At 44.1% G+C, this 25,628-nt stretch overlaps 1 protein-coding gene across 1 annotated transcript in view; it reads right to left on the reverse strand.

Moving 5' to 3' along the window:
• Positions 1-25,628, reverse strand: part of LOC119389355 (serine/threonine-protein kinase mTOR-like) — a gene marked incomplete at its 5' end in the record, with an annotated part of 128,912 nt that overhangs the window by 23,888 nt on the left and 79,396 nt on the right. The window contains 8 exon segments of the mRNA XM_049414409.1: positions 43-190; positions 1,315-1,397; positions 2,394-2,516; positions 4,586-4,733; positions 10,283-10,414; positions 13,137-13,315; positions 14,550-14,684; positions 24,228-24,410. Of these exon segments, the coding sequence (XP_049270366.1) occupies positions 43-190; positions 1,315-1,397; positions 2,394-2,516; positions 4,586-4,733; positions 10,283-10,414; positions 13,137-13,315; positions 14,550-14,684; positions 24,228-24,410 (1,131 nt within the window).

Below are 25,628 nucleotides of genomic sequence, written 5' to 3' on the forward strand. Positions count from 1 at the left end.
AAGAAAGCTATGACGGCAGTAGCTTCACAGCATGTCACTTACCTCCATGGCATTGATGAGCATGCGTGTAAGTCGAAAAGGAATTTTCTCTGGAAACTTCTCACGAGTCATGGCGACTTCAAAGCAGTCTCCAAAGTCTATGTGCAAAATCTTTCCACTCAGCCGGTCCAACATTAAATTGGAAGGATGTCTGACGGAAGGGAGAAGAAAATTTGAAGACCAATGACTCTATATGTGCTAAGGATAGTTAGAACATACACAGTCGAACCCAGATATATTGAAATCAAATTAGTGCAGCGCTAAAAACAGACAAGGACAAGCACTGCTTCTTGTTTCGTCCTTATCCGTTTTTAGTAACTTTGAAAAGATGTACCTACATGCCCAGCTCACAACTTTATTATTGAACTCAGATATATAGAATCGTTTTGCATGTTGGACAGTTGCACTATTCCCTTGGAAATACCATACAAAAGTGTAACACTGTACTATGAGCATATCAAACTTAATTTCATTTCCACATTCAATACATCAAGTTCTGCACTGTGGTACACCGTTTCAAGTGCCCTTCTCTTAACTGGTCAAAAACTTCTCTTGTGTCATCAGCAAATACCCCTTTCAGGTGCCTTGTCCATATATGCAGACGAAACTTGTTTTCGCCAGTTCTGCCCACTAGTGGCCAAAAAAGCGCGAAACATATTGTGCACTCAATGAATAGAACATACTGCATAGTCAATGTGTCTTCACTAGACCTCAGTGTGCTGAGTATGAATGCAGCCGGTCACTTTGGCGAAGGCGCTGCAATGTTCGATGGGTCATTCGACCCATCAAATGTAAATATATTTCTTGTCTGCTCAAAACGAATACAGCCAAAAACAAATTGCACATGCATTTCAAGACTGAGATTTTGTTATTTTTATGCAAAAGTGAAACATAACTTTCTTCAGAATAAATAAATTTTTCGTTGCATGCTATTTATAATTAATTACTGAAACTTGCATAAAACAGCATATTACATACTTTTTTTACTTCAAATATATTACCGAGTGCCTTGGAATTACACTGTGTTGATGACACAAAAACTTGTGATAGCCCAAACAACCTTGTAGACATGCTAATTCATAATATGAAAGCCAAGAGGGATGTTATGGTAATGTTTACAATCATTCGCATTGCTAAAACATGAGAACCTTGATTTAGCAAAATTTACAGCTGCAGGTGATATATGTTAAAAATTTCATTGCAGATAAAGTAAGACCTTCATTGGCTCACAAAATCACTAACAAATATGATTTCCATGACACACTTGCTACTGACCTGTCTCCAAGTCCAAGTACATAGCCAACCATGGACATGACAGCCAATGACCTCGTGTAGTTGGTGCGCCGATCAAACCACACCTGGATGCATCAACAGACTGTTTTTGTCATGGTTCACGAGTGGTGCCATCTTGCACTCTTAACACAATCATTTGCTGAACAAGAACATGTTGACAACAGGTCAACACATCATTGAGATACCACTCTTGCCTGCACAGTTGTTTCACTGCTTGCTCATATTGTTCAAAAATGAGAGACAGACAGATAGACAATGAACTTTATTAAGATAGTCCTGAGGAGCACCGCAGCCGTTCGGGCGGCAGCGCCACGGGCCGCTCCCACGTGGGGACGGGGAGGCCGAGCCTCACCGCCGCGACGTGGGCCCTCTCGATGGCCCTTAACTGGTGTAGTAGATTCGAGCTCCTTAGCTCGAAGCAATGAGAGATTTTTTTTTTTTTTTTTTGAGACATGCTTTAGAAATTCATTAAACCTTTAACAACCTGACGAGTATAGTTGTCATCATAATTTTTACCAATGTAACCAATGACGACTACGGTCGTCAAGGACAAAATTTTGTCACACAGTGAGCCTATGCAGACTATACTCATCCTACTGCATGTAGTTGCAATTCCTGACACTAGATGAAAGCACATGTTCAAGTTGTGCCCTTTGTGCCTCGCCTTTCATTATAATGTCCGCTCTGAGAACCCAGCATATAACATTGCTGCCTCGTTGCCACAAGGGAATGAAATTAAAAGGAACTGCTTCAATGGCTCCTCATCAGACAACCGCTCTGTAGAGGGAAACAGAAGGTGGCGTTTTCTCATCTGAGAAGTCTGATGACATTCAGGCCATGCAGTGAAGCCTTGAGGCTATTTTTTTTATGAAGAAACCATCGAATTTGAATTAAAAAAAAGAAGCTCAACAAATTAAGTGAAAAAAAAAATCTGATATATTTATACTATAATTTTTTTATTTTTTCGCAGTTGTGAAAGGGTTAAATAGCAGACCTGTCCTTAAACAGTATATCCTAACTGTGGCGTGTGTGAGCCAACCCATGAGAAATCAAGGACCTACCTCTGAGCTGGGGCTCTTCAGCCAGAGCAGCTTGGCCAAGTCATCACCATTGGTGTGCTCAAGGGCATGCTCAAAGACCTCCACCTTTTGCATGAGAGTCAGGTGATCATAGTCCGGTGCCATCTGGTTATGCATGCAAAAAATAATTTCAATGTGGTTAAGACGGTTTACATACACCTCTTTTCAAACACTGCAGAACTGTAGAAAACTATGCAAGTTGGATCAGAATGCCGTGCAAAAGTACAACTACCAAAAGAAATGATGAAAGCATCAACACACACAAGCACCGATAACAAAATGAAACTTCGATGATAAAAATCAACAAATAAATATAGTAGTGCGAGAACATTGGTGAAAATTGGTGAACACACATGGCAAAATCAGCAAAGCAACAGAAACCCTTAATAGGAACTGAAGTACCTTTCTAAGAAATCATAGAATTACTTCACTACCAGCCTAAACTGTCAAGCAAATCTCCTGCCACAAGTTTTTTTTTTTTTTTTTTGACTCCTTCAAGCATGTTCCAGTGGCTTTCATTTCCACGGATGTGGTGGGAGGTGTGGGACAAGAGGTCACCACGCGTTGAGGCCTTGGGCATTTTCTTTTATTATCTTCCTTTCACATCTGCCCGGAGTGACATGCAAACTTATTAGAGCTCATGCACTCCGGCCTGGCCAAGCTATGCGAGTGCCTGATGTGGACCATGCCAGCTTGATCAATGAATATCCAGATTGTACAATTTAAAGCACCTTCAGTTAGCTCAGTCCGAGACATTCGACCAACTCAGACACACTGTTTGAACGAGCACGCATGTAGTAAGCTGGGTGTTGCGTCACATGAATGCAGGAGAAAACAAAGTGTTCACCACACTCACCAATAGACACTGCAATAGCAAATATTAACCAATTTTCTGGTGCTTCTCACACTGTGGACTTTTCACTTATTTAATTATGATTTATAAATTATACTATCACTGAGAATGTTTTTGTGATCAAGATATCAGCGGGAATCTGTTGGGCCTGCTTGCTCCCATTTGGTGCATTGCTGATGACGACTTTTTGAAAGGGACAGCAAGCGATTTCTGGCTATTTTCGACACAATATTGTTATTTCCCTATTGCATGCAGTACAATAATAGCTGGCTCACATGTCTGCGGGAGGCTCGTGTATAGAGCAGCTGCATTTCCATAATAGGTTCAAAAATTGTTTGAGGACCCCTTCACACAAACGGTACCATATTGGCACAATTTTTGGCACAATATGATGAAATGTTTCTGTAACTTGTTTAAATACAGAGCTCAGTCTAAAAACACGGTATGGCAAGAATTGTTATTTTATTATCATAAATTGAGAACTGCACTCGTGCAGAAAAGGTATGTTCAATTTGAACAGCAGTACCACACTAAATATAAATGTACAGCAGTGTTGCACACTGGTAAGGTCCGTGCAACACCATTCATGAAATCGGGCGACTGTTTCATTACAACTTTCTTTGTATGTAGACTCACTGTTGTCTAAAGTGTGATAAATATTTTCTTCGCTTGAAGAATGAAGCCGAAAGTCAATGTCCTTGTTACTTTCGCTGTCATAATCAGAAGGATTGCAGCCTGTCACACTAGCATTTGACACGGATAGTGCCATGCTTGTTTGAAAGCACAGAAAAATCTCACAAGACAGCAAACTCATATCACACAGACAATATGCTGCCACAGAGTGCTAAAAAAAAAAAGGAAAAAAAGAGACTTAAATAAGTGCAAAAAAAAAAAACCTTTCAGAAAATGATGAAGTACCCATCAGGTCGTCATAGACCAATATCTATCCATCACTTGTGATGAGCTGAGGTTGTCAAAAACTCTTTAGGAGTCAAAGGGTGACACTTTTTTGTGGAAACTTCATAAATGCAGCCTAACAGGGTTTGAAGGTGAGTTGAAGGCTAACTCTTGCAGAGAAACTGCAAGAGTTAGCAGACACTCACCGTGGTAAAGAACATGCAGGGCAATAGCACTGAATGTTTAACCGATGGAACAAAAAAATTTTAAATTTCTGCACACCTCTGCTGGCTTGTTTGTACTAATGTCTACTGCAGGGAAGCCATACTACAACCAAAAAGTAGCATGCACATCATAACAAAAAAAATGTAGTCTTAGGGCTTGCTTTCAGGGCAAATGATATGTGCACGATTGTGCTCTTTACCCTTAGCATGATTCGATGTTCAATGTTGAGCAAAATCTTCTTCTTGTCCCTATAATCTCGAATGAGGGTATGCAGAGTGTCGCAGTGAGGCACCCAACCAATCAGCCCACTGTTTGTGGATAACGGGATGACTGAGTAACGTTGAATGCTGCAGAAAAAAGTACAGGCACAACAAAATTTGTGGTTAAACTGACAAGTCACATGAGACTAAGCAGCTATATAGTGTATAGCACGGAAACATCAATCTTTATCTGAATTTTACTCTGGAGTGTGATAATTTCTAAGCGCGATCACATGTCAAAAGAGCAAGAATTCCTGTCAGCAATGTGCTAGTGAACCATCACAGGCCATAAGTAATGGCTAGAGTGACCACAAACTGCTAAGCTGGTTAGTTTACATTCAGAAAACATGCTATGCATTCACAAAGGCATCACCACAGCAAATAATAAAGGACAAGCACAAAAAAAAGTCACCGTTTCACTGCAAACGCAAAGCAATGAATGCGATAGCAACAAACTGTACTTTTATATGAAGTGAGGCTGGCAGCTAACTCTTTTGGATCCGATCTCGCGTGAGTCTACAAAACGCTGGTGTAAGAGAATACGGCCACTCCAGGGAGAGATGCTCTTTCCGCACAGTCTCTTCGCATTGAGAGCGCAGGACGTAGAAGGGTATACGAGCCGCCCGCTGATGGCTGCCGAAGTAACGCGTGTGGATGGACCGCGCCCTTAGGATCAAAGTTCAAGTTGCTGCTTGAGCGACACCCCCACTCCCCCTCACGTCTTTTCATGCTTGTTCAACACGGGCGGGGCGTTTCCTCTCTGCTTCGACGTCACGCCTCCCGAGCGGGGTGATGTTATTGCATGCGCCCTCCGAGCGATGGAGATGGGCCAGCTCGTTTAATCTCGGCTTCAGCCACGTTCGTTGGCCCTGCTCGCGCATTTTTACCCGCAGTAGAACATGCGATGCGTGGGGGGATGTTATCAATTTGGAATGTATTATACGGGACATGACGGCAATGGCAAAAACCCGTCGAGAGTGTCCATGTAATTGCTGTCGGAATAAAAGCCAGAACTTAATCCATCCGTTGTGGTGCACTGTAAAGGCTTCTCACTAGCAGTGATGTACTGAAAGCAAAAAATTGACGTGCCAATAGCAACATACACCTTACATGCATAAATATATCAGTGGTGGTCCAGCAAGTTTATGATTTAGAGCAATTTTTGGAGCAGGAAAAATCTGTTTTGGAGCAGATTTGGAGCAGGAGGAACTGCGTTGTGGAGCAGGTTGGGAGCGGACGAAACGGAATTTGGGATCACTTGGATCAGAACATGTCTAAATTTTCGGTGAATATTCTTGTTAGTGTGTATACTGGAAATGCTGCAATGTAAACGAGGAGACAAGGCCAGCCTCTAGAGAGCAGCCATCATAGGTCGGCAAAAAAGTTGGAGCTCATTCAGACTCACTCAACAAATATATTCTGCTCTGAGGGCTCACTCGGACTCAGACTCACCAAAATTTTCCTCAACCGGGCTTACTCGGACTCACACTCACTAAACTTTTTCTCAACCAGACTCACTCGGACTCAAACTCACCAACATATTGCTCAGCCGGACTCACTCAGACTCAGGCTCCCGGCTTGACGTGTGTCTGAGTGAGCCTGAGTGAGTCGACTCATGAGTCCGCGAGCGTAAAACTATCTTTTTTCGATCTTGGTGTCAATGCTCTTTCATGCCAATATCTCACACACTCAGTGTTCTTAGATACGCCTTTTGATCATATACCTTCAAATACGAGTTATCAGTAATCCAGTAATCCAGTAAGGACATTTTCACGAAATACTCAACTCAAACGAGATATTTTATCAAGAACTTTCCGCGAGAGTTTTTGCGGGGGGGGGGAGGTCATGACACTCCTCTCAATTCACGTCTCTGACCAATAAATATTGAGGTGGTGCATGAACGTGAGTGCGTTGAGATATGTGTGAATAGACTTGAGTATAAAGGTAAGCCGATATAAGGCTGACAGTGATGCCGAAGATGAGTAGATGGGACCATAGGTCGGCAATAAAAGGTGGAACTCAGTCAGACTCACTCAAGAAATATAGTTTGCTCTTAGGGCTCACTCGCACTCAGACTCACCAATATGTTCCTCAACCGGACTCACTCGGACTCAGACTCACTAAAAGTTTCCTAAACCAGACTCGCTCGGACTCAAACTCACCAAAATATTACTCACCCGGACTCACTCGAACTCAGACTCACAGGCCGATCTGAGTCTGAGTTAGTCTGAGTTGACTCACGAGTGAGGTTGCCGACCTATGGCAGCCATTAATCAGGTTTTTAGCACGAAAGAGTGTCCATTCTGGCTTCACTGCACTGCCAAAAATGTGCGTTCAAGTGAAACGTTAGTGACAAGGCAAGCATGGTATACACGGTTGCTGCGAATGAGAGGTGCCATAAGATCATTACAAAAAGAAAAACATCCTAACTGGAAAACTAGCAGTCTGACAATTAAAGAAAGACAAAGAAAACTCGCTGCAAATTAGAGCATACTGTTTGAAATTGCCTGCGTAGATAGTGCATTCAATAATTGCCACAACTCACTATGGATGATGCTCCATCAAACCAAATAATTATTAGAGGCGTGACCACCGAGTGACATTCTCCTTTCAATTTCAAGGATTTTGGGTTCAGCACTTACTTCTGGTTTTCCAAGTAGTATTCAGAAAAAGTCTTCTAAAAAAATAAAGCTGGTACATTGTAAACAGGTACGAAGGGGGCGGGTTCAGTGATTAATCATGGCATAAAGGGGGGCGGGGGGTATGCATTTCTTCAAGGCAGTCTTAAAGAAGACAAATCCGCTTGTCAAAACGTTGGCTTTAGCGACACCCCATGCTCACAAATTTTTTACCTTACTATGCTGTCAAGGTGCGATTGGTGTGCATGAGTCCCCGTGCTACTCACGTGGTTGGGGAATAACTGTGGCGTCCCGCGGACAGGCCAGATGACAGAGGAAAACCGACTGGTTAGGTGGGAGGAGTGCAACTGGTTATTTTTTTCTTTTTTGGGGGGTGGGGGGTGGTAGTCAATATGCCATTGAACAAACGGTGGCCGTGCTGAGAACGCTCGCAAGCGTAGTTCTCAACAAATGAGAGGGAATCAGTTGGGAAGATTTGCAAGCCGGGGAGACTTCTCTGAACTTTTTTGTCGATTGACGACAACACCGATTGTTCCCACGGCTTTTAGGACGCGTGAGAGCACTTTATTTGTGGCTGACAGTATGGCTCATTTTCTGTGTGCACTGGATTGCCACCGCGTTACGTCGGTTTCGCAATCAAGATGCGTGATGAGCTCTTGGACGTGCGCGAGCAGCAGTTGCACCACATTATGCCAGACGCGCTCTACGTGGGCATTTAGGCTTAGCTTTATGATAGGCATACCGAAGAGCGTTGTGCAGCGCGATTAAGAGGCATCTACTTTTTTTGCGAAATATCAAGCAAAGTTTTGCATGGTCAAATCTTCATTTGCGTGAAGACGCCGTTTGCAGCGAGCAGTGCCGATAGCTGTTGGCGTTTGGCAATGGTGGCTACATTACGGTACTCGGAAGCGACTTGCAAACGAAAAAAAAATCACTTTTCTACGTGTTATCGCCAGTTCCCTAACAAATAAAACACTATCGATGGTATGCTAAACTTTCCACACCGGAGACACACGCGGTGGCGCAGAAACTTTGGTTAGGATGAATGTAAATGAAAAAAAGAAAGTCACAGTTTCGCCGCAACGGCGAAGCAATGAATGCGATATCAACAAATTAGAATGTCACACGAAGAACGGCAAGCAGCTCAGTACTTGCAACGCGCCACTCGAGTGCAAAGGAGTGGCAAAAAGAACACACACAGGTCGACCGCGAACTAACAATGGTCACAGCTCGACACTTGCAGAGCACTGCTCAAACACAAGGACACTCGAAAAGAACGCACAGGTACACACAGGACGAGCGCGAACTAACTGTTGCGGTTGTTACTTCTTCGTGTTTGAGCAGCGCGCTACAACCCAATGCTCTTAGGCTTCTTTTTATTTAAAACTGCGGCGCGTGGAGTGACCCCTCCATGTCTCCTGCCACGCGGTGGCGTTAGACGCATCGTTTACTCAGCGTTCCACATTGTCAGTGGCTACCGAAAGGGGCCACCTTTTAGTGCGCGTTTGAAAAAAATGTAGGAGCATTGCTTTAAGCGCGCCCTTCGGGCAATCTCGCGGATGATACTTCACATACTGAAGCACCTCCGAGCTCTGCGTGCCGTTAGCGTTAAATGGTGTATATAAAGAGCTCGCCGTTGTTATGCTAAACAACCGGAGGCGCGTGGCTGAGTTGTTTAATTCAGAGCGCTGCGGAGCGAGGGGTCGAAGGTTCAAATCCCGGTGGTGCGCTTCGGAAATTTTTTTCTTCTGATTTATTTTTCTTTGTGGCTTTTATTTATATATACATACACATACATATCCGGGACATGACGGCGTCGACAGACGGCGACGGCAAATACCAGTCGAGAGTGTCCATATAATTGCTATCGCAATAAAAAAGCGCATCGCTGGAATGGAGCGAGTAGAGGGCATTGGCGGCATTAGTTGTGTTTGTTGCGACCAAGAATAGTTTTGGGCCGTGAACGGTCCGATGCCGTGTAAACAGGTGGACTAGCGAACTTTGCTGCAGTTGGCGCAAGCTGTACTCGAATGTGCGCAGCAAGGCGCAGGGATATGAAATTGTAGCAAATCGGCGCAATTGGCGCATTAGACCACCACTGTATATGTACAGTAAGCGTGACAACTAATCTCTCAGTAGCCCAGGCATAGTTTTCATTTCCCTGGAGAGGGGAAGCTCTTTTAATCCGTACGCATAGAAGTTTACTACCTCAGAATTACCAATTCAGAACGATTGTCTAGTATTCTTTCAGTATTCAGTGGAGAAAAATGGCACCACGGCATTGACTGTTTCTTCCTGTGTTAGTGTAGGATATCCATGTCTTGTTGCCCATAACGATGTGCAAAAACAAACCATCATTTTGTTGTTAGTGCTCCAGAAATGCTTATCCACATGACACTCCTTCCCTTTTGTGTTAGTCAGTGAGCAGTTTTGGTATAGTGCTATCCCAGCTGTCTTTTATTACAATCCTGAAAATAATGAAGGTGGAGCAAACTAACTGAAGAAATTTATCAGTCAGAACACTAATAATTAATTTTCAATCAAACTGTAGTTCTTTGTTCAATTCATGGATGATTTCATCAGTCTGAACACTGGGCTTACCACTTCACTCTCCATGTGCAGCCATTTTCAAAGGCTTGACTTCACTGTCTAACCGTTCTTTCACCCAATACTATGATTCCGTAAACTAGATGCAACCCTTGATGAATTTCGGCAGCTGGTGATACTTTTGCACACAAATTGAATCACAGAACACACTTGACAACTGGCAAGAGTGAGAATTTTCACAGCAATTCCCATCTGCATTCATCGTGATGCAAACAATTACTGGATCCAATCAATAACATAAGTGCCTTCAGAAACAACCAATATATGGCGCTGCATGAGTTCAACATTGTTTTGACCCACCAATAGTTGAACATAGGCAAACGGCCATTACTTATTAAATATGCCTCATACACAACAGGTAGAATTGCCATAGGTGGAACATGAACTTACGTCAGATTCCTACGTGATGTTTCTGGGTCATTGACCAGCAGTGTATTGACAAGGCCAAACAGCTGCATAACTCTTTCATCTTGCCTCAAGTCTTCATGTCCCTTCAACAAGAACATGTAGTCTTTGCCATTGCTCCCTGCAAGTCAGTAGAGTAAGAAGTCTTCCCTCAAATCCAAATTGTCTGACTAGAGCTGATCTAGGTGGATTGCTCCTCATCAGTGGCAATGCATCTGCTACTACAGCAGAGTCTCACAGAAACATATTCTATTACACTACAATCAAAATGATGCCAACTGTCAGATTCGCCATCATGGCTACGAGTGGCACTGACTAACACTCCCAGGTTCGCGTGCACATAAATACCAAATAAAGGGGACGAGGGGACGACTGCCGCCGTAGCTCAACTGGCAGAGCATCATTGTAAGTTCAGTCCCTGCTGGAGGCAAGTTGTCTTTTCGTCCACTTTACTTTCTTCACATTTATATAAGAATTAATAGAGGTGTGCGAATATTCCAACTTTCGAATATTTTTCAAATAGTGTTTGCTATTCGATTCGATTCTCACCGGAATTTTATGATTCGAAGTATTCGAACTTCAGAAAAATAAACGTAACGGTTTCATTCGCATAAAATCTAATCACAACGCTTCTGAATCGTGTGCGTAAACCCAACTCTCCTCTTGAACTTCGACCTCTCGAAAGGTTAACGGCAGTCACCACACCCAGACACTCTTTCAGGCAAGGTAGCTCGATAACTACACACAGACTAGAAAGAGCGCAGCGTAAAAGTGTAGAGTGTGGCATCTGCTTATACCGTACTTAATCGAATTTAGCCCGCACCCAATTTTCGAGAGTTATAAATAAAAATGCACGTGCGCGTCATCTAAGATCTTTTAAATCTATGGCATGCCGCCATGTTGACGATGAGAATAAAAAAAAGGCAAGCACAATGCACCCTTAGAGAAAGTGAAATTTATTCTGCTGGCAGTTCTTTCCTTCAGTGATGCAGTTTTGCTGGCTTTGTGACGTGCTATTTCAAGGGCCGTTACCTTAACGAGCTCTGTCTACACGGAGCTGCTTGAGAATGCCTGCAAGCTTGTCACCGTGATCCGGATGTTTTCTCATTTTCGGCCTCTAGAAACTTTTCCTGGTCAATATGCAGCTGAAGATTTCCTTCCTTTGTTTGCACCACTAAAGGACAGATTTCGGGCACGCAGAACAGATGCAACGTAGCTCTCCTCAGCGTGCGAAATAACTTTCTTTTGATACGAGCTTTCATAATGAAAGGGGCGCGTCACCATTTCCACTTTGCTGGGAGCAAATTTGATGCCGACAGACCGTAGACAAACACGAAATGAGCCTGTGCCTGCGTGAACTAGCTTTAAAATGCGTTCTGTTGCCATTTTGTGATGGTGATGTCACTACACGTGCCACTGGCGGTCGGCTGTTGCTAATGCCGCAAACGTGGTTTCGGTTTCGTACTCGATGGACTTGTTTTGTGAAATGTGTTTTTCGAATAATGTCCTGGCGCCGCGAAATCAGCCTGCGATATAAAATTCATTAGTATCACCAGAAAAACAGTGAAATATCAAGTTATCCAGGATCGTGGTAATACTGCACGTTATGTCACCCGTGTCACTATGTGGCAGCAAGCAGTACAGTTCCGTTTTTCACGCAGCAGACAGTGCGCTGCCACCAGGTCTACAGGTTACCGTGAAAAAGGAATTGTTTTCTTTTGATCATGTTTTGCACTACATTTTAATGTGAAAGCGTTACTTGGCCACGTTTTGTGAAAGTGCACACTCGTCTGGTGTCCGCAAAAGCCGTGTACAAAAAACACGTGACCTCTCCTTCCGGAACCGACGCTACTGCCAACATCTGCCACAGAAACCACTCGCAGTTGCGGAGTAGGAGAAGGAAATCCGCGCAGCAGATGAACCCCTAACTCGAAAGGAGCGCACCCTTGTCCGCCACATCAATTGCACCTCCAGAGAAGTTGGAGGAGGAGAGGTGGACGAAACAAAAAATATGCTTAGGGATTCTCTGCAACTTTCTATCTGTAATCTCACTTCCGAGTATTAGAAAAATATTCGCACTCAAAATTTAATACTCAAATCCGCTTTGCACCCAATATTTTGCTACTCGCACAGCTCTAATAATTGATAGAATACAGCTAAAAGAGTGCAAATATAACATCCCTTACACCTTCTTTGGCTTCATGGTCTGTTGGTCTTCATTATTGTTGTGTCAAACAAAGAAACGAGCCCTCAAATATTCTTTTCTTTCGTTCACTACAATCAAGTTTTTTTTTATGTGTGCAACACTTTACGGAAGTAGTGCAAAAGAAATTCTGCAACAATAAAGAAGTTTTACTTCATACCAGAGCAGTTTTTGCATGCATCACAAATATCTCTTAAAGAGCACTCACACTCCTGAGTGGGATGTGGAACATACTCAATACATCACAGGTGGTTGCAGATACAACATGAACACCAATACGTAGTGAACAATGAAAAAAGTTGAATGAAATAAGGTATTCGACTATTCAGCCAACACAGTTCTCACTCTGCCTCTTATTTTGTGACAAACCCAAAATGCCAAAAAGGACTGAGAGACATGAAAGAAGTGGCGACACCCATATTGCTCTGATCTGCATTTAAGGTGAAGCGCATGGTTTCATTTCTTGGTGACAGGGTGGAAGCTGATGCCCTGGAGCAAGTGTGCCACTACATAAGTAACAAACGGGTTGGTGAAGACAGAGAGAATGATATGCCGATTTAAAGCTCTGTCCTGAAATACCTTGCACACCTAGGACTCAATCAAGGAGCTGCTCCAGCCAACTGTAAAGAAGCCAACTTGCCCTTGATGCACAACTTCCTGGGCCTCTGTTTGCTGGTGATGACCTGGAGTGAACTCTCAATGCGAGCAATGCGGATGACAGGCTGGTTTGGGTTGTAGCTGCCTGGCACAGCCAGCTCAAAGTCACGGCACATGAGGAGTTTTGGTGACACATACTGCAGCTCCAGGGAGGTGAGCTAGAAGGCAAGCACACTGAACTTCCTGAGAAGGCTTCTCGTAATTCTTCACTGGATGCACAGTGACATGGCCACAGTCTACACCATGTTACCAATGCATGACACTCCCCCTTGGGATTCACACATAACACTGCCCAGTCTGCCATTATGCCTTCTTCACCCTTCAGACATGCAGCTCTAAACACTCATGGTGGCTGCAGTCTGAAAACATTGAGCCATCAATGCCTCCACACTGTTGCACCTGTCTGAACATACAAAACACACAGTACTTTCAGCTCTAGAAGTTGGCACTAGTGTTTATTAGAATGAGTACCTATTTAGTAGTTTATAAACATTTCAGAATGTCAACTTCACACAATCTAACACAAAATTGATGCAAAAGTACAATTTCCGATCCCTATGGGCCTAGTGTAGCCACAGCACATGAAGGTTTACGCAGTGCAGCAGGCTACATCGCTCGTGCCGCCAGACATTAGCACCTACACATTTGTTCCTGATGCTCCATTTTATATTAATTTTAAACAACGCTGTTCAATATTTGGAGAAAACTATTCAAAAAGTACACTTGAACTTTGGAATAAAGTAATGGATAAAACGAAGCAAATAAGATTCTCCTTGAATACCCCATAGAGATGCATGTATTTTAAACCATGTCTTACGAAGTAAATTTACCTGTCACATGTCAATGGATACAACAAACTAAAATCGTCTATGAAAACAAAAGATCACCATGCATATGTGCCGACTATATCGCTTTCTGTGGTGTTCAGTAGCCACAGCAATTCAAAACACCCACATCGCCACTATAGTGCCACATATTGTCAAGTGCAAAAAGTGGCTTGCATGCTAGGTGTTTACTCACGATGCCACCTTCTTTTCTACTATCTACTATCATAGTCGACATCCCCCTTTGCACCCCCTCCCGTCTTTCGCTGCAGCGGGCTGTGCAGGACGGCGCAGCTGGGTGTGGTCGAGGCATGGCCTCAGATTGCAGCAGCTAAGTCTGGTCAAGGCATGGCCTCTGAAATAGCTACGTAACAATTTCGGAAGTCATGCCTAACTGTGCTGTGGGCTTGACCAATGGCATCTCAGTGAGCTCATCTCTTCTGCCATACCCTGGCGACTGGCCATGTGCTGTTCAACAGAGAATTTGCCCTAACAGTGTTCACCACACCTAGAGTATACTGTGCCTGTAACGGAAGCAACACTTTCTTGCATCAGTGCTCAGGCTGACCTGAGGCAGTTGCTTGGAGATGCGACGGAACACGTGGTAGTAGAGGTCCCAAGCCTGAGTCAGATCTTTGACATTCAAAGAACGTTGGTACTTCTTGCACCACTCCAATGCCTCTGCCAAGTCTCGACCATAGGCCTGCGAAGGTTCAATGCACGTACTCAGTACTATTACAAAGGCAGCAATGTCAGATAGACAAAACCTTTGCAAATCCCCTTGAAATTCCCATACAAATGTGCTTATATTTAAAATCATCTTTTAATGAAGAAAAACCTGCTTACGAATATATACAATGAACATTTTCTTAGTCAATAATAAAGATTTACCAACCCTTTCAAACTTTAACCAAATGTAAATCTATGTGCAAAGATGCCACACTTATGGCGAATTCCATTGAGAGAACAGGAGTAGGGGCGCCGTGAAGTGAGGAGTGGGGGGTAGAGCACTGAGAGCAGGGTCACTCGATCTGCCACTGGAATTCAGCACGCTTCCGGAGAGCAGGTGGGAGAGAGTAAAAAAACGAGTGAGGAGAAATGTTATGCATCTCAGCAACCGCTGCTGCAAAGCACGTGTGATCTGAGCCGGGCGGCCGGGGAAAGCACGTGTGGTGGTGATCGGTAGGGCGCACTCGCTTGCACGCCATCCTGCAAAGTTGCCGCTTCCTACTATTGCACGATGGAATCGCAAGCTCAGCGCATCCTGCTTTCTTTGGTGCAACGCCAGCCACCGTCTACTACAGAAGGTAAAGTGAATTTGATTGCTTTTTTGCTTGTTTGAGCACGCACGTTGCACCTGCAGCACGGCGTGCATTCTTGTGCTCATAGCCACGCGTTTAGTGATTGTGTGTAGGGACCCCAGCCCACTAGTCTTCATCATACGATTGAAACACCGTGGATAGGAGAGCTTTATCTGACCGTTCATAATAACATGCTGTCATCAGTAATATTTGAAATGCAAACAATTCCAGATCTACTCCGGTACACTTCACCTGCATGTGTAATTTAGTCTTAATTCAAACCACGTTTACATTTCGGACCCCTTCATCAGCAACAGAACAACTTGACTCTGACGTCTAGCTTGTCAAGTACTTCGGCAAGACGACAACGCTTTGCTGCCTCTGTCCCCCGTGCATCTGACGACAAGGAAGGTGAACGAACACTACCAGAATCTACCACAACGACGTCAAAATTGTTAGAGCCAGAGCACCACACATGCTTTGCTGCCGCCATTGCCGCCGTACACGAGGAAGCGAAATACAAGCAAGTGAAGAGGATAGTTGGGAGGGTATGACATGATATGACGTTAACAAGTCACGTGACTTCCTGTGTTCTCCACTCACTCCGCTTTTCAAGGGGGAGCAGACTGGACTGCTCTTCGCTGCTCTCGGGGCAGCAGAAGCGCTCCTGTTCGACCACTGAAACACGCCGGCTCTGAAGAGAGCACTTTCAGTGTGCTTTTGAGTGCTCCTGCTCTCCCAATGGAATTCACCATTATATTCATAGGTGGAGAGCACAGGGAGGCTAGGGGGCTCGCCTCCCTCTCCCCCCCTTCCCCCCCTGCCCCTGCGCTGGCCTGAAAAATTTGAAAAAGGTCTTGGCTTAGGTCCCCGTCCACTGACAACGAACTGTTAGCCGTCCTGTTTGGTAGCTATTTCACAGGGGGATGTTCCTGCCCGCTTCTTTTTCATTTCAGGCTTTTGTTTATAATTCGGATCATGGACCAGTGATGAGTGAAACATTGAGTTGAAAATGCTCCTCAAACGGATTTGTACGTGCAGAATATGTTGAGTCTTGAATCGCGTAGCGACCCATTTTCAGAAAACAAAAATGCTACTGAGAATACAAAGCAATCCCGACACAATCAGTCGGGGAATGTTTTCGCACAGACTTGCTCTAAGATAAAAAAAAATTTCACCATCTCCCACTAAAGGGAACCATGTGGGGATGCGAAGGTGCGCATGAGTCGACTCATGGTTCCGTTCATCACGGGCACCTTGCCCGATGTTAACGCGTCCTTGCATGTGGAGCACACCATGAATTCACTGTAGTTGCTGTTGCTGTTACTCGTCCCGAACTCTTGTTGGAGCACGCCACGAGGGTTCATTGCACGTCTGCAGAATCTAGCTCCCCGATGCCTTCATGTGATTGCTGAGAGAGTGTAAGAGGGAGAGGCCACAGCGTCTTACCCAGCCCCTTACACAGGCCCCAACGCGCTAGCGCGTGCCAGCGCGTTCTGACTAGGGTATAACGCATTGGTTCACCGCGCGTCTGCAGAATCTAGTTCGCCGACGCCATCACATGATTGTTGAGAGAGTGTAAGGGGGAGAGCCCACAGCGTCTTACCCAGCCCCTTACACAGGCCCGAACGCGCCAGCAAGTGCCAGCACACGTGGTTTTGTCTGCGTTACGCCAAGCAAGGACAGCATCCGGCAGCCCGGGCCCCTAAAGTGCTCTGCACGTATCATCATCAAGGCGGTCGAAGAACAAGACGAAGAAGACTTCTCCTTGGCGCGAGCGCGCGCTCAATATGTTACAGATGGCTATGGTAGGTTTTAGAAAGTGGACAGTCGCCAATGGAACTACGGACAAAGCCCAACGCAAAAGCTGCTTCGCATCTAAAAAAGGGTAATTTCATGGTTGCCTACAAATAGGTACACTTTGACATGCCAGCCCATAAAAGTTGCTGAAAAAAGATGGTACGCATTTTTTATTTATCAGCAAAGGGTTTTACTACCAGTTCGGTGACCTAAAAGCAACTCAAATACTCGTCCAGAAAACAACCTTCGGCGGAAAAATTCGTAACCCAGCTTCGCACTAGGTCTAGTGGTAGCAAATGGCATTTTCTACCACCTGATAATAATTTTTGGCTATCTTAAATTGTATATTCACTGGCATAATTAAAGCTTCCTGTGCCAGCATTAGCCCATTCTCTCCTGCCTGGTGCATGTTTCAACAAAGTAATTAAATCATGTCAATAAAAAAATTTGGCAGATCCAATGCATTGTCAGAATCGATTTTATACAATTCAGTGAGCGAGTAGCAGCCTATACGACCTTTTTTGCTTTGAGCCAGGCATTACGAAGTGGATTGATGGTTTTGAGTAAATTGAAAAATAAATCTAGAGTCTCCCACTAGATATCTTAATAACGATATAGCGGTGTCGACGCGTAAGAGACTAAAGCTGTATTAAATTCATTAATTTCGAAGTCGAGCTCTCTTTCTCTCTCCCTATATATATATATATATATATATATATATATATATATATATATATATATATATATATATATATATATATATATATATATACACATATATATATACATATATATACACTCAAACCTCATTATAACAAAGTCACATCTGCCACGAAAATAACTTCGTTATATCCGAAAATTCGTTATAAACGTTTATTTGTAACACTGTAGCTACGACAAGACTATTCTTCATTTACTTCGTTATAACCGATAATTCGTTATATCCGTGTTCGTTATATCGAGGTTTGAGTGTATATATGTATATATATGTGTATATATGTACCGTATAAACGCGTGTAAGGGCCGCACTTTTTTTTCAAGAAATGAGGGCCAATTTTCAGGGTGCGGCCCATACACGCGACATTTTTTTTTTTTTAAAGTAAAAACGCACCAGTTAGCGAACGAAGAGCGTTTATTGCAGTATACGACATTTCTTGCGACATACGTGCTCAATCGTCGTCACTCGACGAGTCCTCAGACTTGGAGTCCGAGATGAGATGGTGTGCTGCGAAGCGCCGTCACCCCACATGCAGTCATCTTCCGTGCCATCCAAGCTGTTAGATATCCCGGCGACTTTAAAACTTCGGGACACAATGTCCGTCGACACCGAGCTCCACGCAGATGGGATCCACTCAAGTACAGTCGCCAAGGCTAGTCCCTTCACACGCAGCATGTCCGTTGTGAGTGCAAGACCATCATTCCGCACTTCAGTCACATAGCGGAGCAAGTCTTCTTCCAAATCGGGAAACTTGCACTGCTCTCCTCAGAAAGCGCGCTTAGTGCTGTTGGTGTTTCGCAAGGCTTCTTTTTGAGCACACCAACTTTTGAGCACACTTCTCGTCAACGTCGAATTTTCTGCCGGCGGCACGTTTCCCATGCTCGAGAGCATACTCGATCACCTTCAACTTATAGCCAGCCGTGTAGCTATTCAGGTACTTGCCCATCTTGCCAAAACATGAACGCCGAGTAGAAAACAAGCTAGCACGAAGGTCATCGAACAGTGCAGAAAACTACAGCAAACGGCTGGCTGAACTGCAAAAACCGAACAACGCGAACGACGCGAACGCCATGCCCAGAGTGACCTAGAATAGGGGGAGTGTCCAAAGCGCCGGCTCCCGCGTGGGCCTTTTGCCGTGAACTCCCGCGCCGCGCCACTGCTGCGCCGGACCCGTGGGCTTTCCGCGCTCGGGAAGCATGCGGAAAGCGAGGGTCGTCTGCTACACGCTGTAGTTTTTTGCGCCGCGTTTCAACACAGGGCACTTGAAGTCTACTTAACTTTTATAAAGCGGTGCGGAATGGTGCTTATCCATCTTTAAGCGTTGTGTTTAAGCGTAGTGCTGGGGGAACAACAGAATTCAAAAAATCATGTGTCAAGCGGCATCAGCATAGTCTAGTTCCGGTCACTGAGTTCGTGAACGTTGGTGCGTGTGTAAAACGCGCAAAACGGACACGCACAAGCAAAGAACGAAAAAAAAAAAAACCTTATTCGCACGAGTAATCGACCAATAGCACCACGCATGCATGAATTAAGAGTAATAAAAAAAAAAAGTTAAGTGCACGCGGAGTCAGCTGAAATACTTCGCGCAGTGACCGCTTCACACTACGAGCTTTTTACTCATGGTCGCCACTGGTTCTCTAGCCATATCCACGCCGCTTCATTCGACAATTCATTAGCCTCCACTAGCTCTTTATTATGGACGGAGCAAACCGGGAAGACGCAAAGAAAAAAAAAAAAAAAAAGAGACGGCCATACAACCGCACTGCTGTTGGCTTATTATTGCTTCTGAGGTAGTGTACAACAAAGCTCACCGTGCGCAAACATTTGAAAGAAAAGCAATGCCAGGTAAACTAACCTTATTCCACAAGCTTTCGCATAAACGGCGTAATATAGAAAATGCTTTACAAATATCTCGATATCATGAAACAAAGTTACAAATGCCCCCATTCTTGCTGTACAAGCTGCCTGAATGAAAATACGGTAAGAAATTGACAAATAGAAGTGTAATATCTCAATCGCTTCAGAAAATTGTTCAAATGCAGAGATCCCTTATGTACCTAGCCTGAAAAAATGCAACATGCGATAATATATATATATATATATATATATATATATATATATATATATATGTTGCATTGGATCGCTGAACGTTAGTATGAAACGTTCGTGCGAGATGCGTCCACCACAATTTCGTGCTGAAGCTCCGGAGAACTTAAATAGCGAGTCTGCTCATCTCTTGAATAAGTAAATATAAAGAGATATGACCAGACCGGTAAAGCAAGCCTCTTTTGTCCCGCAGACGCGTGCAATCAGCGGCTCTGAACTGAGAATCACGTTTGTTTTCGGGCGATCGCTCGTAACATGAAGTGAAGCATACACGATCTTGCATTGTTATCGTTTCATTTTCTTTGGTTTGTCTTTTTTTAAGGCTAAAGCCTTAGGTGCCTCATCAAACACGAAAATTGACCGTCGGCGTCCCGCGTAGCCAACACGAGTGATGCACAAAATCATCACGCGATGACGTCAACAGAACTTGTGACGTCACTATGACATCATTAAACGTGACGTCATATGAAGACGCCATCACATGACATGGTCGCTTTGCATTGCCTCCGTGATCGGAGGCTGATCACGGAGGCAATGCAAAAGCAGGTGAGGTGCAGAAAGCTTGCAATGCCTTCGATCCTGCCGGCAGTCCGAAACCACGTTATGTGCAGAAAGCTTTCGGAGAGGGGCAAGGGAGGATCAATGCATCGACTGACGAAAAAAGATCTTTCGTTTTTGAGTCGCCTCAGGCGAATACACAAGCGACCGTGTTTATTTTCTTTTTCATGTAATTTTTTCGTATACAAATTTTACCTATGTGGTTAGTTCTTCAAAATATATGAGATGTCAAGTTAGTGATGCCATGACGTACCGGTCGTGTTGGGCATACGTACATTCGTGCCCCTCCGTGCCAATTTTCGTGTATACCAAGTGAACAAGACGCGAGTTACGCGAGTAATTTTTTACTTTTGATACCGCGGCCACGCCGATTGGCACATTCGGCTTCGCATGAAATGGCTTGAAACAGCAGAGCGCTGGAGGCAGCCTTGTAAAACATATCGAATGCACGAAATAAAAGATAGGATATGAAAGGTGCAAACGCGTTAGCATGCATGAGCTAGTTACTACGTGTGTATATGTGCTACGTCCTCCTGGTTATATATATATCCCCAGTTTATTCTCTCCAGCTGCAGCAAGTTTACGTTCGTCATTCCACACGAAAGTTAGTTAAGCGCCTTTTTCTCACGATGAAGTGTGTGCAGGATGCGTTCCTCAAACAGCCGCGGAAGTGTGGACAATACGGTGACAAACCGGCTGAAAGGATATATACAAAATCCCCGTTTCACACCACACAAACGAGCAAACGCGTTCTCTGTGTGATGAGTCGCTGCAGTATTATGTTGCAGTGACGCAGTATTAAATATTGCCCAAATTTCCGCAATTTTAGCTAATAGCGGCCAAAATATCACGCGCGTAGCAGACGCTCGCCGCTTTGACGCGGCTTCTGCCGCGGAGAAAGCCCACGGGTCCGGCACGGCAGCGCCGCGGCGCGGGAGTTCACCGCAAAAGGCCCTCGCTCCTCTCATGTATTCGCGCGGCGCTTTGGACACTCCCCCTATTCTAGGTCACTCTATTTCATTAGGGTGGCTTGTTGGGCAAGTTGGTACATAGTTCTTCGTAAGGAAATGCCAGCAGCACTAAAGAAAAAGAGAAGAAACTGAGCCAGGAAAAAGAGACCAGCATCCTACCTGTTCCTGTCTCTTTTTCCTGGCTCAGTTTCTTCTCTTTTCTTTAGTGCTGCTGGCATTTCCTTACGAAGTAGGTCACTCTAGCCATGCCAAAGTTGGTGATGCTAATGCCGATATGAATAGCGCCAATAGCGCGTTTGTATAGAGATGTGAGAAGCTAAAGATAAAATCCTGCTTTAACCTTTAGTTGGCGGGTCTATGAATACTAATAAAAAGTTAAAATTTTTAGCCCACTTCACGAACATCTTAACACGAATAAAATCCAAAAATATATATCTATATACTCTGGTGACGATGATGATGGTTGCGTTTCCTTGCGCCATCTATCGACTACGCCTAGAAGCTTACGCGCGCGCGCATTTTGAATACGTATTGGTTGAGGAAAGTGTGGGTGCAGCTCTTACGCGGATTTTTTTTTTTTAGAATATGCACTTCAAAAAAAACGGGGTGCGGCCCTTACACGCGTTTATACGGTATATATATATATATATATATACACACACGTGTGTGTGTGTGTGTGTGGAGAGAAAGTGAGAGAGAGAAATGTGGAAGAGCTAGTGCGGCCCCTACCCCCTGCGGGAAAATGGAAACTCTCTGCCTATACTTATATTAATAAAAAGTGGACATCTCTCTTAAATGGCGCCTCCGTTTATCTTACACGCTCTGAGGGGAATCCCAAGCTTCCTGTCCTGAGAAAAGATGAAATGACCTCTGCTAATGAAAAGTGAGGGGTAGAACATACAGAAGTAATCTCCCGGGAGGTGCTTGTGAATGATACACCCAAAAATTAGTAATGGCACAATTGCCCCGTCCAGGTACGCTCGTCTTGCACCAATGCACCCCACCGGCCAAGTCTGAGTAAAGCCCCATCCCATTCATTTGTGAACAAGAAATATCTGTTGACTGATAGCGTCACCTGCAAAGAAGTTGCTCAAACCGAATTTACAACACAGCTTATCCCTTCATGCTGCTTGCACCTCTTGTTTTCCAACATTGTGCTAATGCAAGAATCCTGCACATTCTTTGGATTATGCACATATTCAAGCATCTCCTAATGAACTCTCATTAAGAAGACTTCAAATTTAGGTCATGAGACAGGCAGGCACCACATGACAATGACTGTGACGAGTCATTCTCATTATTCTTATTCTCTATCACAATTTTAATATATTTTTTTTAACTTTGAGATTTTAAAACTTTGTAAAATGTTTAGCAAAATATGACGAATAAATAGAATTTGAATAGAAAGCTTGGTAATGCGCTACTTAGAGAGAGCTTGCTGCCTCAAGAAACCAACAGACAGTGAAGTGAAGAAAAGTATAGGGGACGTTATTTGTAGTCTTTTTAACTGCAGTGTAGTAATTATGATGTAAATGTAAAAAAAATCAAAGTGGACGAAAAGACCACTTGCTGCTGCTAGGAACTGAACCTACAACCTTCAGGTAACGCATCCGATGTTGTACCAATTGAGCTACAACAGTGGTCGTGCTCTTGTCCCCTTTACTGGGTTTCCATGCACAGAAATAACCGATAAAGTGGACGACTGCAGCTGTAACTCAATTCGTAGAGCATCATACGCGTTTTCTGGAGGTCGGTCCCTACTGCCGTACAGTGTTGTCTTTTCATCCGCTTTAATTTCGCCACATTTACACGGTAATTACTATGCTGCAGTTAAAAAGATAACGTCTCCTATACCTGCCTTGGCTTCACTGTCTGTTCGTCTCATCGGGTTGCGTCTAACAAAAAGAGACGAGCCCTTCACCCAGTCCCCTTCTTTCGTAAGACCTTGAATTTGAGTGCACTCTTAAAGCACTTTCAGTAAACAGTAAAAGCGAATGCCAAAAAGCCTTTCTTTTTTTTGTCAAATTCACATACCCTAAGGCCCTTTTAAAAGCAGGCACTATGTAGGTAGATGGGAAGGGGTCTTGGAAAAACATAAATGATTTGCCATTATACGCAGCGCTGCCAGTTAAAGAGATACATGACACAAAGATGATTAAGAAAAATATACATAGTGTTGAAGAAAAAAAAATGTGGGAAGAAAACATTCACTTATATCAGATGTATTGATAAACCACAAAAACCAAAATATAAGATTAAGAAAAATACAGGTTGTAAAAACCGCACTGTACGTACATCAGTATGAAACAGAATGTTGACAACCACTTGTTTGTGGACCAAAGCTAGATTTCCCAGAAAGAAAGCTTCCTTGTTGAAAAAGAATTTTTCTTGGTCCAAGAATCGAACCCGAGAGCAATGCCTTTCCGAGGTGGTCGCTTTACCGATTGAGCTAACCAGGATGGTAGCAATTGGTAGCACGAGGATGAATAATTTAAGAATATGAGGCAAGGACTTGCCTAGTCTTGTGAAATCACCCGGGCGTTGGCTCCAGATTCGATCACCAGACCAAGACGAATTTTTCGTCAACGACTAATCTTTCTCTCTGGGAAATCCATATGGATTTCGTTGTAGCCTTGTGCTACAAACAGCTGGTTGTCAATATTCCCTTTCCCAACCCTTCTGCCACCTTGTGGGATTGTGCAGAACAGATTTGCAATATTCAATGCATCAGTACAGTGCCGACATCCAATTTAACAGTGTCCCACCTATGATGGCCTTCGCAGGTGACAAACCTGGTGGAAAGATGTCTCTCGCAGTGTCTGTGGCCCTCGCTCCATCATGGCGTGCAGGGGCTCCAAGGTGGCAAACATGCCCTTGACATTGCGCTCCCCAAAGTAGAGCCGAGAGGCCTCTTCCAGGCCTTCGTGCCACAGCTCGTGCCACAGGATGGCCACACGTATGAGCTCTTCACTCACCTGCACAGCATACGCAGCACCCTGTAGCACTGACACTGCAATGTTGCCAGGAATTAAGAGAAAAAGCTCCACCAGCTAAGTGGCCACCATTCTGCACTGAACAATGATTCGTCCTGGTTAAGCAATTCAACTTGACATTAATGCCTTGCCAGAGGGATCGCTCTACCAAACAAGCTCATCAAGAAGCTGTCACACTGTGGAGCAAAGGTGAATTAGTCAGAGCACACCATGAAAGCAAAAATCAGGCTGAATCAACTGCAGTTGCCAACTGATTCTCTGGACACAGGGGCTTCATTTACATTTGAAGCTTTCATTTTCATGAGAAGCCAAAAATTGTTTTGGATTTCTGACGGAAGTGGTGTCACCAAGCAGTCGTTCATAATTATTTAAGAACAAATCTGGCATTTAGTTTACTGCCACAAAATCTTGCTTCAGATATGTTCTGTTCTGTTTCTGCATGTTTTATACTAATGTAAACAGATACTGTTGCTGAAAAAAGAAAGCTTTGCAACTACAAGACACAGCAGGGGTTCTGGATGTTTTCTTGCCTGTGGCCTCTCAGCATAGAGAAATGCACACACAAGGATTGTCTTTATGTGGAAGCTTTTTATTTTCGCCTGTGTGCCCTCGTCGACAGCCTCGTTTTGTACGTACTGCCCACTCGTGAGTGTCATTCAAGGGGTGAACCTTTCCTATCTCAGCACATTGTTTTAGTTACACCCCTCTTCTAAATTTGCAGTGCCACACTGTCCGTTACTATGGCAACAATGTAATCAGTGAACTGGATGAAACAGGCAACCATGGGGTGCTAACTTCCTCTGCCCAGGTGCCTCGAATTCTGCCATTGGTGGCGTGGCATAGCGCAGTAGCCGACCGAATTAGGGACACATGACCCCACAAAATTCGATTTGAGGCTTCTTAGATGTGGGCGCGAAAAGACAAGGACGAAGGGAAGAAAGATACACACACTGGAGCTACTGACCACAAACACTTTTATTTTCAATCACCAAGCCGACTGATATACCTAAATCGCTACCCTCGTTGATTTGAGGGCAGTCATTTGATTTCTTGTACAGTCAACGCCCGATTTTTTGGACTCCCAAGAGATGACAAAATCCTCCAGAAAAATGAATTCACGCTTTTTTTACTTTGCTCAAGCAGTCAGATCGCTGCAACCACATTTGAAATCGTTCTCAGGTCCTGCCAGTACAGTTATCG

The sequence above is a fragment of the Rhipicephalus sanguineus genome, chromosome 4 (genome assembly GCF_013339695.2).
Source record: "Rhipicephalus sanguineus isolate Rsan-2018 chromosome 4, BIME_Rsan_1.4, whole genome shotgun sequence".
Classification (NCBI taxonomy): domain Eukaryota; kingdom Metazoa; phylum Arthropoda; class Arachnida; order Ixodida; family Ixodidae; genus Rhipicephalus; species Rhipicephalus sanguineus.